The sequence below is a fragment of the Danio rerio genome, chromosome 6, assembly GCF_049306965.1.
Source record: "Danio rerio strain Tuebingen ecotype United States chromosome 6, GRCz12tu, whole genome shotgun sequence".
Lineage (NCBI taxonomy): Eukaryota > Metazoa > Chordata > Actinopteri > Cypriniformes > Danionidae > Danio > Danio rerio.
Genome location: NC_133181.1, coordinates 44,176,807 through 44,193,206, shown reverse-complemented (window position 1 = coordinate 44,193,206; position 16,400 = coordinate 44,176,807). Strand labels below are relative to the sequence as shown.

At 38.1% G+C, this 16,400-nt stretch overlaps 1 protein-coding gene across 3 annotated transcripts in view; it reads right to left on the bottom strand.

Annotated features, from left to right (window-relative positions):
* srgap3 (SLIT-ROBO Rho GTPase activating protein 3) overlaps positions 1-16,400 on the bottom strand; it is a 207,656-nt gene that overhangs the window by 112,640 nt on the left and 78,616 nt on the right. For all 3 annotated transcript variants that reach the window (XR_012408115.1, XM_005166115.6, XM_684980.11), the window contains exon 3: positions 11,530-11,692. Coding sequence is in view for 2 of the 3 variants with exons in the window: in XM_005166115.6 (XP_005166172.1) it covers positions 11,530-11,692 (163 nt within the window). In the remaining variant the exon portion in view is untranslated. The remainder of the gene's footprint in view (positions 1-11,529; positions 11,693-16,400) is intronic.

Here is a 16,400-nt window from a genome sequence, read left to right as displayed (position 1 = left end):
AGGGGGATAATAATTTAGGGGGCTAATAATTCTGACATGAACTGCATGATTTCCATTACATTCATTCTTCCATGGTGGAGCACCACACCAAAATTCCAGCGTCTCATTCAAAACATTCAGCCGTTTTTTTATTAATAGCAGGTTATAATCACACCAAAACATATTAAAAGGTAAGTGAATTATGACAGCACTTTTCTGTAATTGCAGTAGTGCTATGCATTATTTGTTTAACCCTTTAAGATGACAAGCTGACTGACTGACAGGTGCGTGAGGCCAGTAAACATGATGTAGCTTTCAGTTAAGATGAACACAGTTTCCTTTATTATACTTTATAGATAACGATATATGGCTCTACAATGAGTTTATAGACGTTTCACTTTACCTCAGCACGCATTATTGCCTCTCTGTAGGTCTATTGAAGACATTCATAAATATTCCTAGCAAATCTCATAATACTGTAATAAAGTATGTTTATAGTTTACAATAATTGTTACATAAACACACTAAACTGCACTTCAACAGCATTTATTTTAAATCACACAAAAAATCTGCACTTGAGCAGTGTATATTTGAGGACGTGCAAGAAGTTTTGTGCACGAACAGAGGAAATTGGCTCGCAAGCAAAGAAATTCGCATGCTCGTTTTACATGAATGCGAACTTGACTTGTAATACTGCGCTCACAACATTTGTCATTGAAATAACACCATAGGTAGTTGGTAGATCTGTGTAAAAGGGCTGCCACCAAAGCTGGATAAAACACTAGAGGAAACAGAACTGTATACGCATACATTGTAAAATATTTGACACATACCATTTTGTTTCATTTTGTGTATATACTTAATATATAACTTAAAAAAAGCTCATTCAAACTATTAATGAAATCAGTAGCTATTTAATTATATTAAACGATTAATGTCTGAAATAAATTAATTGTATTAGTTATTATAGAAACTTAAATGAAAAAAATACATATATAAAATGTTAATCAAAAAATAAGCAGAATTTATTATTGCGAAATAAAACGTTGGAGTATTCTGATTTATGTAAAAATGAAACAAACAAGAAATTAAGAGAAAGTAAATGAAAAAGATCTACAAGGGTTCTCTCTTTGGCCCCAAAAACTTTCATTCATTCATTCATTTTCCATCAGCTTAGTCTCTATTTCAGAGGTGGAAAAAAGTGGAATGAACCACCAACTATTCCAGCATTTGTTTTACACAGCGGATGCCCTTCCGGCCGCAACCCAGTACTGGGAAACACCCATACACTCTCACATTCAAACACACACTCATGCATTAAGACCAATTTAGTTTATTTAATACATACATAGCACATGTCTTTGGGGGAAACTGGAGCACCCGGTGAAAACCCAACACAGGGAGAACATGCAAACTCCACACAGAAATGCCAACTAGTCCAGCTGGGACTCGAACCAGCAACCTTCTTGCTGTGATGCGACAGTGCTAACCACTGAGCCACTGTGCCGTACCTCCCAAAAACATATAAACAGAAAATAAAGCACATATTAAAAGTACAAAAGCAAACAAAAAATAAATAAAATGAAAACTTAGAAATGTAAAAAAAAAAAAATACAAAGTATAAGTATTCACCACACGCCATGCCAAGGACAGACTAATCTGTCCTTGAATAAAAAGCGTGTTTTGTGGTATTTTTATGCAACAGAGAACTGTCATATTTAACAATACACCAATAGCATGTGAGCTCGATCTCGCAGTCTCCTTGAATAAATTGTATCAGTAGCCCTTCAGTGTCCTTTATGGTAAAGAATAATGTAGGATAACTCTGAGGGATCAATAAAGGCTACAGCAGTGTTTGTTATGTGCTCGTGGATCTAAAGTAATCTCTCCACACACATGAATGTGTACATGCACTTACACACTTATCCCTGTAACCAGACTGCACTAATCATTCATGCTTACAGGATGAGACGATATTGCATGCACATACTGATTTTCTCTTTAGGACAGGAGAGTCCTTGCTTATTTCTTATAACATTAAGTTAAAAAGTGAAAGTAAAAAATGTTTTTTGTTAAAAATTTTGAATAAATTTTGTGTATACAAATACTTTATACATTTTCAGTTTGTCTTGGATTAAGAATTATGAGTTATATGTTTTGGTTCTTGTATTCTTCATACACAATACCACTGGCGTAGTGTAAAGTGCATCGACACATGGACTCCGGTTCACATGGCCACCTGAGTTCGAATCCCTCCTATGACGATCCTTTTGCTCTCTCTGCTCCCCACACTTTCCTGTCAATTCTCTCTACTGTACTGTCTAAAAAAGGTGAGTACAAGAGTAAACCCAGATTTCATCCAAAATAAAATCTATTTTCTGGACTATACAAAACCGACCATGACTCTGGATTGCCTGTATACTGTACATCTGTTTGACCATTCTCTGTTCAATAAACCCTGTATTCGGATCCACACCTCAGTTGATAGCGCCCATTCACATTACACTCTGCGGAAATAGCAGCGTTTGAACAGCATTTCAGGTTTCTCTGCTATAACATTACAGAATCTCTGGCCTGCGTAACCTGAAGGGTTTATAATCTCATTAACCTGGATGTATCTTTTTTGTAGTCCCCAAATTGCGTTCACTGTAGGCTTTGCTAAGCTAACTCAGTAAAAGCCAATTGCTGCATTCCAATATGCTTACTATGCTTCCTAAATAGTATTTGAAAATAGAATTAGTATGTCCAAAACCATAGTATGTTGAAAAGAGTATGCCAGAGATTCCTGAATAGTTTGCTATTTCCGGTAATAAATTTAAGTGTAGAAGCGTCCATACTCTAACCGTTGATATTGCCCACAATACATTGAACGTTGGATGTGAATGCGATTAGAACTACAAATGCGCGTGAAAAGTGTAAATAAACTACAAACATAAAGGATGTGCAAGACCAACAGTCAAGTAGAGAGGCTTCGGTAAAGATAGTTGAATGACTGTTAGTCAATATCTAGCCCACTGGACAATATTTCAAATCGCATTATCTGTGTTATATTTCATCTGCAACAACAATACTGAACTTATATAAAGACGCGTTTAGACGTCAAAACGTCGGAATGCATAATTACAGAAAAACCTGAGGAGATTTCGATGCATGAAAGACTCATGAATGGGAGATTAACCTGCTGCTGCTTCTCCAAAAAGGTAGGAAATTAAATACAACAGAAATGTGGATAGTGTGGATGATTGACAGGGAGCATAACTAAGCAACACAACGATCTGTTAAAGAGGAAGTGGTATGTCCCAAAGCTTGCATACTCTTCTGTTGAACACTCAAAAGTATAAACTTTTCCTTCACAAAAAAAAAGTACATACTTTTAGGGTGTAGTATAAGTATGTAAATACGAACGTAGTAAATGTCTGCCTTTGCACTGAACTTTAAGCTTATTACATTCAGAAGTTGTTTATGTTCACACAGCTACATTACACAGTGGACCATCCCCTTTAAAATAGATCTAGGTCCCACTTTATATTAAGTGTCGCTTATACCTGTGAACTTACACGGTAACTACAGTAGATGTGTAGATAGTATGTAACTACAGTGTATGTACACACTGGTACAAAGTATTTACTTGTGTAATACTGGTTTAACCACACACATGTAACAACACACTGAATAGTATGTGTAGGTTTAAATGTGTAATAGGATATTAATAACACAATCTTTGATAAACTAACCCTTTAATGTGAATTACTGAGGTGATTCTACAATTTACCTTAAAACAACATATAAACATATGGTATTTGTATATTTCTCTATATACTTATACTTTTTTGGCAGAAGTTTGCTGTTGTTAAACAGTTGCACAAAGGTTTAGGTTTTATAAATTACACAGTAATTTGTGACCATTTTACACTTTATATTAAGTGGACAGATCCTGAAGATTTACCCTGAAATTACACTGGTATCAAAGTGAAACCTTCAAATACAGCATTAGTTCTGTCATTCTTATTCTAATACAGTGTTCAGAAACACATGGTCAGGTGTGGAAGTGGGAAAACACCTGCAAGTACATTTTATTGTTACACAATGCACTTATGTAATGCTTGTTACAGATGTGCACTTTCTTAGTGTTGTTACCAATGTCCGGTTACACATTTGAACTTACACATACTATTCAGTGTGTTGTTACATGTGAGTAGTTAAACCAGTATTACAAAAGTAAATTGTACATACAAAATTACATACTACTTACACATATAGTTACCATGTATGTTCAAAGGTATGAGCGACAATATAAAATAGGACCAAGGGCCGGCGCGTCCATAGAGGCGACCTAGGCGGCCGCCTAGGGCGGCAATATAGAGAGGGCGGCGTCCACGACACCTCCCTTACCACCCGCGTCCTCAGTTATGTCCGCGACACCTCCCTTACCACCTGCGTCCTCAGATATATTCGCGCATAGGTGACAGAATAGAGAGGTCGGCGTCACCGACACCTCCTTCAGCACAGCCGTGTTTTCAGTTATATCAGCACATAGGGCGGCAGAATAGAGGTCTGCGACACCCGCGCGTCCTCAGTTATATCCACGCAAAGGGTGGCAAAATAGAGAGGGTGGCGTCCGCGACACCTCCCTCCCTCAGCACCCGTGCGTCCTCAGTCATATCCGCCCATAGGGTGGTAGAATAGAGGTCCGCGACACCTCACTTCATTTTCATAACCGTTCACTTTCATTCCACTTTGGGGTTGAGGGCGGCGTGATAGTCCTCTGCCTAGAGCGGCAGTTCAGCTTGCTCCGGCCTTGGTAGGACCTAGATCTAAAATCAAATTTTAAAACTTAAATCATTGCAAAACAGCATGTACATTCATTTTAAGATACGCTAAATTTGCTTCAGTTACATTCAAGAATAATTTTATCAGTGTTTTTATGCACTCAAAATGACATTGTGTTATTAAAGATTTACACAAGTGATCCTTTTTACATTAAAGATGAAGTAAAAATATATAAAACATACATACATACAGAATCCGATAAATCTCTGATAACCGCCTTGGTCAAACGTTCAGCGTAAAAGAAATAAATAACTAAAAAAACATTAAAAATGCAGAATATGGCATTTTATCGCGTAAGATAATGAGGTGTTCCCTTTTTCCCCCTCATCGCCTCCACAACCCAAGAGCAAACGCATGCTTTTTGAGCCACATCAGACATTATTTAAGAGCCTTCTGGGGATGGAGAATCAGTAATACTGCATTCAACACATTCCCATCCAGCAGCAGCTCTCAGTGGAAGCTCTGATGCAACATTATGAAAGAGCCAAAAGCACTGACACGCTGCAGTCTCCTGCCTCCAGTAACAGCGGCGTAAGACTCTTCAAATGCCATCAAGCTACAGTACATGTTTCCCAGCTGTCTTTGCTGCTCATTCATCCTCATCCTCGACCCAGCGGAGAGATGTTTCGCTGACCTCAGGTGCTTGTTTCTCATCTCACATCCTTTGACTGCTGTTAGTTTTTGCTAACTGCCACCGAAAGCTCCAAACACATAATTAAAGAAAGAGTTCAAATAAGAGCCTGAGGAAGGATATTCATTATCATTCCAGACGGCAGGACTCATGCTGCTTTTGGTTTTAGGACTCATATTTTAACATTTGTACTGTTGGAAGTGCAAAAAGTAAACAAAAATGATCTCAAAAAACAATACATTATCATAAACTATAAAAGGCCTCCAAATACATACAGATATTCATAGAAAAACTGATGATTGATGACTGCACCAGTAAAAACCATGGTGAAATATTACTGATAGAAGAATGTATTTTGTTCACCTTGTCCTACTGTTTTCCTGTCTGGTCACTCGCAACAAATGATATCTTGGAGCCAATAGCTAGACAGTACTATAGGGCCTACAAGATCCACAACAGACTTTCTGGATGGACACATCACTGCTTTGCTCTATCACTCTCTAATGCTTCATCATTTCAAGATGACATTATGAACACAGGGATTAAACTGTCCTATCAAATCCTAAATAGTGCCGCCTTAGTAGCTCTTTGTGTTTCGGTACTAAAACTTAATACAAGGACTGATCGTTCCACTAGATCCATAACATTTGCCATTACCGGCTTTTAACTGCACTCAAAAAAATCAACTTGGCATGTATTGTCAGATTGAAAAGAACAAATCAAGTTTATGTATGTTAAATGATTAATTCATGTTATTTGAAACTGAATCAAGAAATAATCAAATGAATTTGATCAGAACATGTTGATTCAATGAGACTGAGACGCTTCAAATCGACAACTCTCACTCTGGAGTGTCACTTCGCGCATATCAGTAGGTGGCGGTAGTGCGTTTGGATGTCACCATACGAAAACAACAAGAAGAAGTATCACCGCGTGTTTTCGGCACAGTTTGGGAATTGGTTTTCCCAAGAGCTTGAATGTTATGCATGTTATGTTGTTGGCTATATGTTTCCTATACATTTTATACTTTTACATTTTGAATAGGAGTACCAAAGTGAAGAAAGCTGTTTAAACTCAATTGGTAAAAAAAAATGATGTTAACGTCCTACAGGTATTGCTTGGGAATCAGTTTTCTTAAGAGCCAAGGTTATTTTGTTGGCTAAATGTTTCTTATACATTTTATATTACATATTACAATTTTGGATATTATATAACATTGTATCAGAATATTAAAGAAGAAATTTGTTTAAATGTGATTGGTGCCTGCTAAAGGCTATAATAAAATAAATAAATAAATATATATATATATATATATATATATATATATATATATATATATATATATATATATATATATATATATATTTATATATATATATAACATGTTTTCTGTCCTTTTTGTGTTGAATTACATAATTTTAAATCTTGCTTCATAGTATTGTCATTTAAAAATTGTAATTTAAACGAGGCAGTGGCGCAGTGGGTAGCACGTTCGCCTCACAGCAAGAAGGTCGCTGGGTCGCTGATTCAAACCTCGGCTCAGTTGGCATTTCTGTGTGGAGTTTTGCATGTTCTCCCTGCCTTCGCGTGGGTTTCCTCCGGGTGCTCCGGTTTCCCCCACTGTCCAAAGACATGTGGTACAGGTGAATTGGGTAAGCTAAATTGTCCGTAGTGTATGAGTGTGTGTGTGAATGTTTCCCAGATGGGTTGCGGCTGGAAGGGCATCCGCTGCGTTAAAAAAATTGCTGGATAAGTTAGCGGTTCATTCCGCTGTGGCGACCCCGGATTAATAAAGGGACTTAGCCGACAAGAAAATGAATGAATGAATGAATTTAAACAACAATATTGAACAAGAAATTTACTAGCTGATTTAACAAGACATAATTTTGTTAAAGTAAAGCTTTAGTGTTACATTGAGTAAATTAGAATCATTTTAATTAGAATAACACAATACAAACATTTTGAGTCAATTAGTTGCAAAGAAGTTAGACTGACATATTGAAACCATGTTTTATCTACAAATGTGCTTTGTGTTCATACAACATGTTCAAAGCAGTTCAGGTTTACTTGATTGGATTAGATGCATAAAGGGTGCCACGATTAAATCATGTTCATTCAACAATTTTTTTTTTTTGAGTGTGAGATCTTTCTTTTATGTTTTTGCAAAAGCCTGGATTGAGATCCCACAACATCTAAAATAATATCAACACTGAGACTTTCTTAAAAATCTCATGGTCGTCATCTGATGATCAACTATCGCTGTAGCCACTGAGATAGTAGCCTGTTTCTTTTTATTTTGTAAAGTACTTGCAGTACTTGCTCTTGATGTCCCAGAAATCATTGCGTCTTAATAAAGGAGTTGAGAATCACTGCATTTTATGTAACAATTTGTTATTGAAGTTTAAAGACATCTTTATTGCATCAACTTTAAAGTTTAAAGACAAATGTATACTTATTGATCTCAAGAATTTGCCTAAATGAGACGGTGAAAGTAAACACTCACATAAAAATCTTAATAAAGACATTTTTTGCTGAAATTCATATTGATCTGTTTTATTTGTATTGTGCAAAGTATATTTGCAAGGCTTTTGTGCATGTTAAATATATTGACAAGGGAAAAAAATAAGTAAATTGTTGTATGAATGCTGTAATGTTTAAATCTATTAGATGTAGATTCAAATCTATGTTTTAAATTCTTACAGGACGCAGTTTACAAGTTCGTTCTTCCGAGGTAACTTAGCAAGACCGCCTTCCACGAGAACACGAGTCCATTCTCTGCATCCTTGGAATTGAGAAACAGCCAATATTCATATGCACTGAAAAAAATTATTCAAAGATGATTCCTTGAATTTACTTATTTTTTTAAGTTAAGGGGTTGTAAACAATTTGTTTATGTTGAATTTAAACAAATAAATTAAGTTGAAAATCACTAAATTTAATTTGTTTGTTTAAATTCAACACAAATAAATAGTTTGCAACAATTTTGCAGACATTTTTTTTCAGTGTGTGTGTGTGTGTGTATAATTAATTCCATAGCTGTATGTAATTATTTGCATCCCTATTTGTTTATAAATGACTAAAACTGACCCTGTCGCATCCCAGCAGCCTTCAAGTTTACATCCAGGCAGAGCAGAGCATCTCTGGTGACCTTGAGTACACTCGCTGCAAGCAATTAACAGTTTGGCAGGGTGTGTTTTATTGGTTCACAGTCGCCCTGCTGAAGCGCTCTCCTATGAATGGCGGCTGGAAGCACAGGGCCTCACCTCCAGGAAAAGCGGCCAGGTGTAAACACGCTAGTAGTGTTTGGATTACACCGCAGGAATCTGGGCTATGTGTTGACAGCGCTCCAACTCATATATCCCAGAAATCACAGCACGGAGAACACAGCCAGTGGCGGCACTCCTCACCACAGTGTGACTTTCAACTGGGAGAGGATGTGCATAAATAGGCTAGAGTCACACTGCGAGACGATGTGCGTTTACACGTGCCTGTTCATTCTGTTCGTATACAAGTCGTCTGCAGGCATTGCAAATTTCAATACAAATGGCCAAGCAAAAGGTAGGAGGTAGACGTTGCTGTGCCAAAAAAAAAAAAAAAAAAGTCTGGCAAGAAATGCATGCTAATGTATGAAGTCACCTGGCTGTTTGAAAGAATGCATAATGATTTTGGAGCAGTGGTGGGTGTTACAGTTAACTACATTATGGAAAAGTTCAGTGCTGCCAGTATAGGCCTACTGCAAGAAGAACTTTATAATTTTACATAAACAAAGAAGTTTCCGCTGTCGCCACTGGCTTGCACAGTTCAGGATCTGAAAGGCTACTCATTGATGAATTTGCTCTTCAGTGTTTGGACTCTCAATAATGTCTTCAAACCACACTGAACTGAGCTAAACTGAACTGAACTTAAACACTAAAAACTGAACTACCCTGATCCAGTTACTATGACCATTTATGTGAAGCTGCTTTTTAATCTACATTGTAAAAGCGCTACACCAATAAAGCTGATTGAATTGAATTGAGCCATTTAGTTTATTAAATCTGAGGACATCTACGCAAGATAAAAAGACATGGATGATTTTGGAAGGGAAAAAAACTGAAATAAATCATACAGTTGGTTATAGCTCATTGTGTCCCCACCACTGCAATCACAGAGCTTGCGATATTACGATGTGGTTACACTTTTTGAGAGGTGAGGGTGAAGGACGAAGACTATGCGACCACTAGTAGGCTGCAGCGGAGCATGCGTGTGAGCTTGACAAAGAAGCATAAATCAGCCTTTAGCCCTTCCCCTAACCCCTACCCCTCTATTTGTGTGTTCACATGAAGAGGTAGGGGCGTCCCAAATATCTTTAGCTTGAAGGCGTAGGGCTAAGGCAGGTTTATACTTTTGGCGCCAAGTGATCGCGTGACTCACGGCGCATGCCTTGTGTGTTGCCATGCATTTATACTTCTGCGTGCTGTTTGCGTTGCTCTGCAAAAACACTTCCGAAACACTAGCTGGCAGTGAGGTTTTTATGTTCCTCTGTGTCGAGTTTCTTCGCGGGTGTTTTGTTTTTCTGAACGCTACCTTAATGTACAAGTAGCTAGAACTCGCTCATAAGGTGAACACAAAACTAAACTTTCCATCTGGAGCTCCTTCACGGAAATCCACACTTGTAAACAATCGCTCTAACTAGTTAATGCGGCTCTCGGTCCCGTCCACACTGGCCACAGCTACCAAGCTGACCAATGACAGAGCCTGCGATATATGCGCCGTTGCAACGTGTAGTTATATTTTTTGAGAGGTGTGTGTCAGCCACGGCAAGGGCTATGCAAATGCACTAAGGCTGAAATCAGTGGTGTAGCGGACAGGCCCGCAGGGCACGCACTGCGGGGGGGCCCCGCGTGATAAGGGGGCCCCACGTCATCGCGATTTTCAATAATTGAAAATCCGGCAACCGCAATAATCAAACTCTTGGGAACAACTGTGGTCAGAGCCAAACTTGACAGGTCTGTGTTCTCTGAACTCCTCTCAAGTGGTGGACTACTTCATTCTGATTGCTTGCCGCCGAACCGCGTCATAGCTCGTACCCTAAAGTTGACTTGATTTCAACTCTCCTCGACGCCCACACAGGAGAAGACGCGCCGCGCTATTCCTCGCCCCCGGTTCTCATTAAAACAAGACTTCTGGCTACTTTGACGCTCTCACCGCTTTCGGTTTATGACTGCTCTTCAGTTTGTGAAGGCTTCCCCGCGTTGTCGCCCCCCAACCCCCTCAACTGGGGGCCCCGTCAGTGATCCCTGCAGGGGGGCCTCCGCATTTTGCGCTACGGCACTGGCTGAAATATACGCGTGCAACTGACGCAGAAGTATAAATCAGCCTTAAGGGGAAGGGCTGGATAGCAAGAGGTACAAAAATTTTCCAGGATACACTAGCTACAATGGCAGCATGGAAGAGATGAACAAATTAGTATTTTTTCACCATTACGAATTTTAAAAACAAACAAGCATACTAATAATCAGTGTCCGAGCTGTTAGATGGTGTCACACCAGTATTCATTTGTTATGTATTGTCTTGTGTTATGTCAAAACCACACACACACACACACACACATTTATTTTTGTGAAAAGTGGGGACATTACATAGGTTTCCATTCATTTTATACTGTCCAAACCATTTGAGGAAAATGATTGGAACACACCATTTAAGTTCAAAAACGAATCTTAATGAGTACTGTAAACTTAATCCATTTGAGTAAATGAAGCAATTTGACCAGAGTAAAACCCAATAAACGAAGAGAACTCAAACCAACAATTGAGTTAAAAAAACAAATCTGTATGAGTACTGTGAACTCCATTTAAGTTGAAGTAATAATTACCTCATTAACTTCAACACAGAGTTCAAAACTCTTTTCAAATGAGTAGAATTAACTTTCAGTAAATTCTGAGTTAACTACACTCATTTCGTTTGAATAAGTTCACTGCTGTTGTTTTTAAAGTGCATAAACTTTAATGTGACCTCTTTAGCACAGAGATTTCTGTTAGCTGAAAGTGCACATTACATTAGGAGTACTATTTAACATATGAGAGAAGGGCGTCAAGTATACAGACCTTTTTAAAGAGCCGGATGACATCCTCGCTGATCTGAGCCAGACGAACGATCACATTATTGATGTAGATGTCGTTCAGTGTGGCGTGATCCCTGCTTTCTCTTCGAGTCTGGTTCAAAACCAGATACCAGCAGTTTACCGAAGAGAGGAGGTGTTGTTCTTTCCTGGAAGAGCAGAGGAAATAATAATGTTAAACTCTGTCAGAAGTTAGCTTGCATTTCTTCCCCGCTGAAATGTTTTGTTTAACGTCTCATCTCCTATTGTCAGGCTGTCGGGCAAAATCCACAAGGCAAGTACAATTCATTTTTTTCCTCCTACACTGAGCACATACTGTAGTGTTTGTTTACCGTTAACATTTCCTTACAAATAAAAGCAGTCATATTTAATCATCGCAAATTGGTTGTTTTGGCAGCCAGTCAACCTCAATGTTTACTTTAGTGGAGGTAAAATGTTATCATTCTGTGGATTTAAATTTTTTTAATGATGTAAACATACAAAAATCCTTACCATAACAGCAGGATATAGTGAGTGGTTTCAAAGGTGTTGCCATACTGTTGCTAAGGTATTTAGAGTGGTTTTAAGTATACATAGTCATGTGGAAAAGTTTGCATACCATATTGAATTTCATGGTATAATTATAGAAAACAACAAAGATGCAGGGGGGATTTAAGTATTGAACATCTCACCATCTTTCTTAGAAAACATGTTTCTAAAAGTGCCGTTGACTTGAAATGTTCACCAGATGTTGGTAACAACCAAATAAATCCATATACAGTATCCAAAGAAAACAAATCTAACTAGTTTACAAATTAAGCTATGTGTAATAAAATGAAATGACGCAGCTGAAATCTCTCAGTAGTTATTCAGCAACTAAGGAACATCCTTAGTGTAAATTAACATTAGCTGCTTCAGTTCAACATCTACATTAGCAGGATGATGAAGATGAAACCAGAGTGGACATTTCAGCAAGACAATGATCCAAAACACAGCCAAGGAATCTTTCAAATGCTTTCAGAGAAAGAAAATCACGGTGTACTGTAGAATGGCCCAGCCAATCACCTGACTTGAATCATATAGAGAAAACAAATTAAAAATCAGATTTGACAGACAAGACCCACAGAACCATCAAGATTTTTAAACTCTGTTGAAGTCTGTAAAAAAAAAACTCCCAGCTGAGCAATACATGTGACCTCATTCTACATATGAGAGGTGTCTTTAAGCTGCCATCACCAAAAAAAGCCTCTTATAATAAGCATTAAATACGCTTCAGTAGTTCAGTACTTTCTCCTTGTGTCATTCCATTATTAATACACACAACAAATTTTTTAGATTTGTTTTATTTTATTTTTATGTTTGTATTGTTTTAGTTTTTAACAAAATCTGGTTCAATTCTATATCAACAGCTACCTTAGAAATATTATTCCCAGAAAAAAATTAATATAACAAACATGACGTATTCTTACTTACCCCGCTGTAGTACTAGCAGGTCTTAAAACTCGAAAGATAAAACCTCAGATTAAAACATCACATGACATCTCACACAAAGTCATTAATAAAATCAAGGTAGAAAAGTCATGGATAACCTATGATTCAGACGCCTGTACATCCATATTTAGAAGTAATGCCAGCTTTATAGCCATCATTTTTAGTGTGTTCTTATCAGTCCCTCAGATCATTACAGAGGAGTTTTGTAGTTTTTACACAGCTTTTCCACCACAGCATTTCAGTCAGGATGAGCTTAGGACTTTTGAGTGTGCTCTGGTACTACTGCAACACCTTGATTTATTTTGTTGTAGATTTGCTTGGGATCAACGAGTATGTTCAACACAGGCTCATTCTGAATATGTAGTCCCGTGGACGTTTCTGGAGACCACAAATTATGTAGCCGGAGGTACATATGGCTGAATTTCATATTTTTTTTTAAACAAACGCTACAGGGCGATATGACGCAGTTTTTTGTGCTTACCGGCTGACTACTTGCCTACGTGAGGAGGGCTTTCCCACCGCAACCAGTTTGTCCAGTTAGCTCGTTGTGCACGTTGGCGGACTTGAGACACCAGAGTGGAGTTGACCACGATGGGGTTCGAGTTCGGGGACAAGCGGTTCCAGAAATCAGGTAAAACAAAAACAGAATCCAAAAAAAATAAAATGAACAAGTGAATAACAGTGTGAGAACGTGGTAAAATCCGAAAACATGGTAAAAATCAGACGAGGGCTTTTCTTTTTCTGGACGCCTTTTGTAAATCATCGGTTGGGTTTAGGACAGTAAGTGGGTGGGCAGGTCAATCGATGAAACTGGTTGGGTTTAGGTAAGGAAGAGGGTTGGTCAGTCGATTGGTCGGCCGGCCAGTCGGTCATTCAGTCAGTCAGACAGACCGTCAGTTGACAGCGGCCTCTGGTGGGCTTACGCGAGAACAGCGGGCATGAAAGGCACTCACGAGAGAAATTTGAGAAGTGAAAAAGCGCACACAGCGGCCTCTCGTGGATTCACGTAAACAAAAACTGCAAAAATATGTACCTTCCGGAAGTTTCGCGGTCTCCAGAAACGTCCACGGGACTACGATTTCAGAACCAGCAATCAAATTATTTGCCTTAATCTGAACAAGACAATAATATGATTAAGGTGTTTACATACATGTAAGTTGCTTATTAATGTTCCATTCATGATCCCGTTTTACATGTAATAGCATATAATTTGATTAACGTAATTGCATCACCACTTTATCCACATTTCCTCTAGAGTTTTATGTAATTTCGGGTGCTTCACTTTTAATTTGTCAAGTTTAACTGCAGTTTGGCACTTTTAACTTTCATTCAGGAACATTTCATGCATGCCACCAGGACAGACAAGATATTGGATGCGAGTATGAACTGCTGGAAGAGTGTTGTTTTAATGGAATTTGATACTGCACGCCGAATGGGGGGAAAAAAATGCATTTCGCGATGCAGGTGTTTGTGGTCCTTCACTGACACGGTAGGTGCAAGGAGTAGTGTCAAACAGCCGTGTGTATGGGATATCCTGTCGCAAAATGTGGCAAAAATAAACAAAGGTAGTAGTTACAACGGTAATAGTTTGTTTACATGTCGGTACTGCACTTCAATAATGTAGCTAAAATCGGCATTCTCCACGTCTTAATTACATTTCTGTGTAGTTCGATTACCTTAATCGGATTAAATTAGTTAAAAATCACTGTTTGCATGGTCGACTCATAATCAGAGTATTGTCTTAATCGTATTAATATTGGATAATTGGTGTTTATGTGAACATTCTCGTTGTCTTGTATCATTACTTTAATTCGGCTAAGCTTCAGCTATCAGACATGCATTGTGTTCACACACACCTAAAGGCTCCAGACCAACAAACTGTCAAACTTCTGCTGATTATTACTTATACACTTAACACTTACATGGTATGGAAAACTTGGAACTTCATAGGGGGTTCTTCACATAACCTTCACATAACTGTGTATGTAGACATACGCCACATCAGACTGCTCCAGACATATCAATATATAAATAGACATGTCTAATTTCATTTATTTGATGTAATCATGGCTATTTAAGATAACACAAGGCACAGGACCTATCAAAAAAAAACAAAAAAACACTGGTTTCACAGAGCGTAGTGAGTGATTGAATGAGTGAGCGTGATTTTTTTTATTGCTTTGCTGTGATTTATTGATTGCTTGTTATGATTTTTTTCTGGAATTTACAGAATTGGATAACTTATTTAAAGAATAGTATTCAAATATGTAAGCAGTGCATTTGAGGAAAAACAGTTGTGGCCTAATGGTTAGAGAGTTGGACTTGTAATCCAAAGGTGGTATGTTTGATTCCTAATACGGCAGAAATTTAAGGAGAAATTTGGAAGGAGTAAATGAACAATGCTTTCTAACACCTTTGATACCTAACTGAGGACCCCTAAACCTCTGATGCCTGTTTTCCACAGAGTGGTACGGTTCATGTTAATACAGTATGGTTTTATATTGGTCACTTTGATAAAGCTTGCATTTCAACTGTCAATAGTACCCTTACTAGTACCTGTATTAACTAATAGAACCACATTCTAGAGAAGAAATCCTTCAAGCCATTCAAATATTGCATCTTTTGCAAACTCATTTTTCAGATGCTCAACAAGCGCACAAATAAAAAGAAGCAGCGGCACCTTTTGTACTTTTCACCTATGTTGTTGTTGCCTTGTTTTGTGCCGGTGACGATTCTCTGTAAAACAATAGTGTTAAGCAGCATGTCTAGGTACCATTAGGATGCCAAAAAAGAGGTACAGTACAGGACAAAAAAGTGTGTGTCCTCACTAGGATGAGTCAAATGCAGAGAACAAATTTTGAGAATGGGTAAAACCACACTTATTAATACTCACTTGACTTCAGTGGAGGTCAAAGAGTGAGCAGCTGCAGGGAAAGTGAATAATCCAATTTGTCCCAAACATGAGTCATGCTTTATGTTAAAGGCTTTATAACCCATACGATGGTTAACTGTTATAGTTTGAAGCGGATTTCCTAGTCAAATCCAACCACATATGAAGTACACATACGGCAGACAGTTCAGCAACTGTTTTTAGTTTCTAGATTGTAATGTTACGCTAATAGAATGTCATCATGTGACTTTACTCATTTCTTTAAGCATAATGTCTAACATAACCTACAAAATTATAATCACTGTTTCACTAGACAACATTAGGCAGAAATGGAGAAAATGGAAGACAAATACTGATTATTACCCTGCAGGCACAGGAGGTCAACATGATGTCATATCGACATTGTACCCCAACATACCCCAACGCCGTGGGGATGTTGGATTTTGTTTGGAAAAGAAAGTTGGGTTGACACAAGAACCCAACGTCAGGTCGACGTC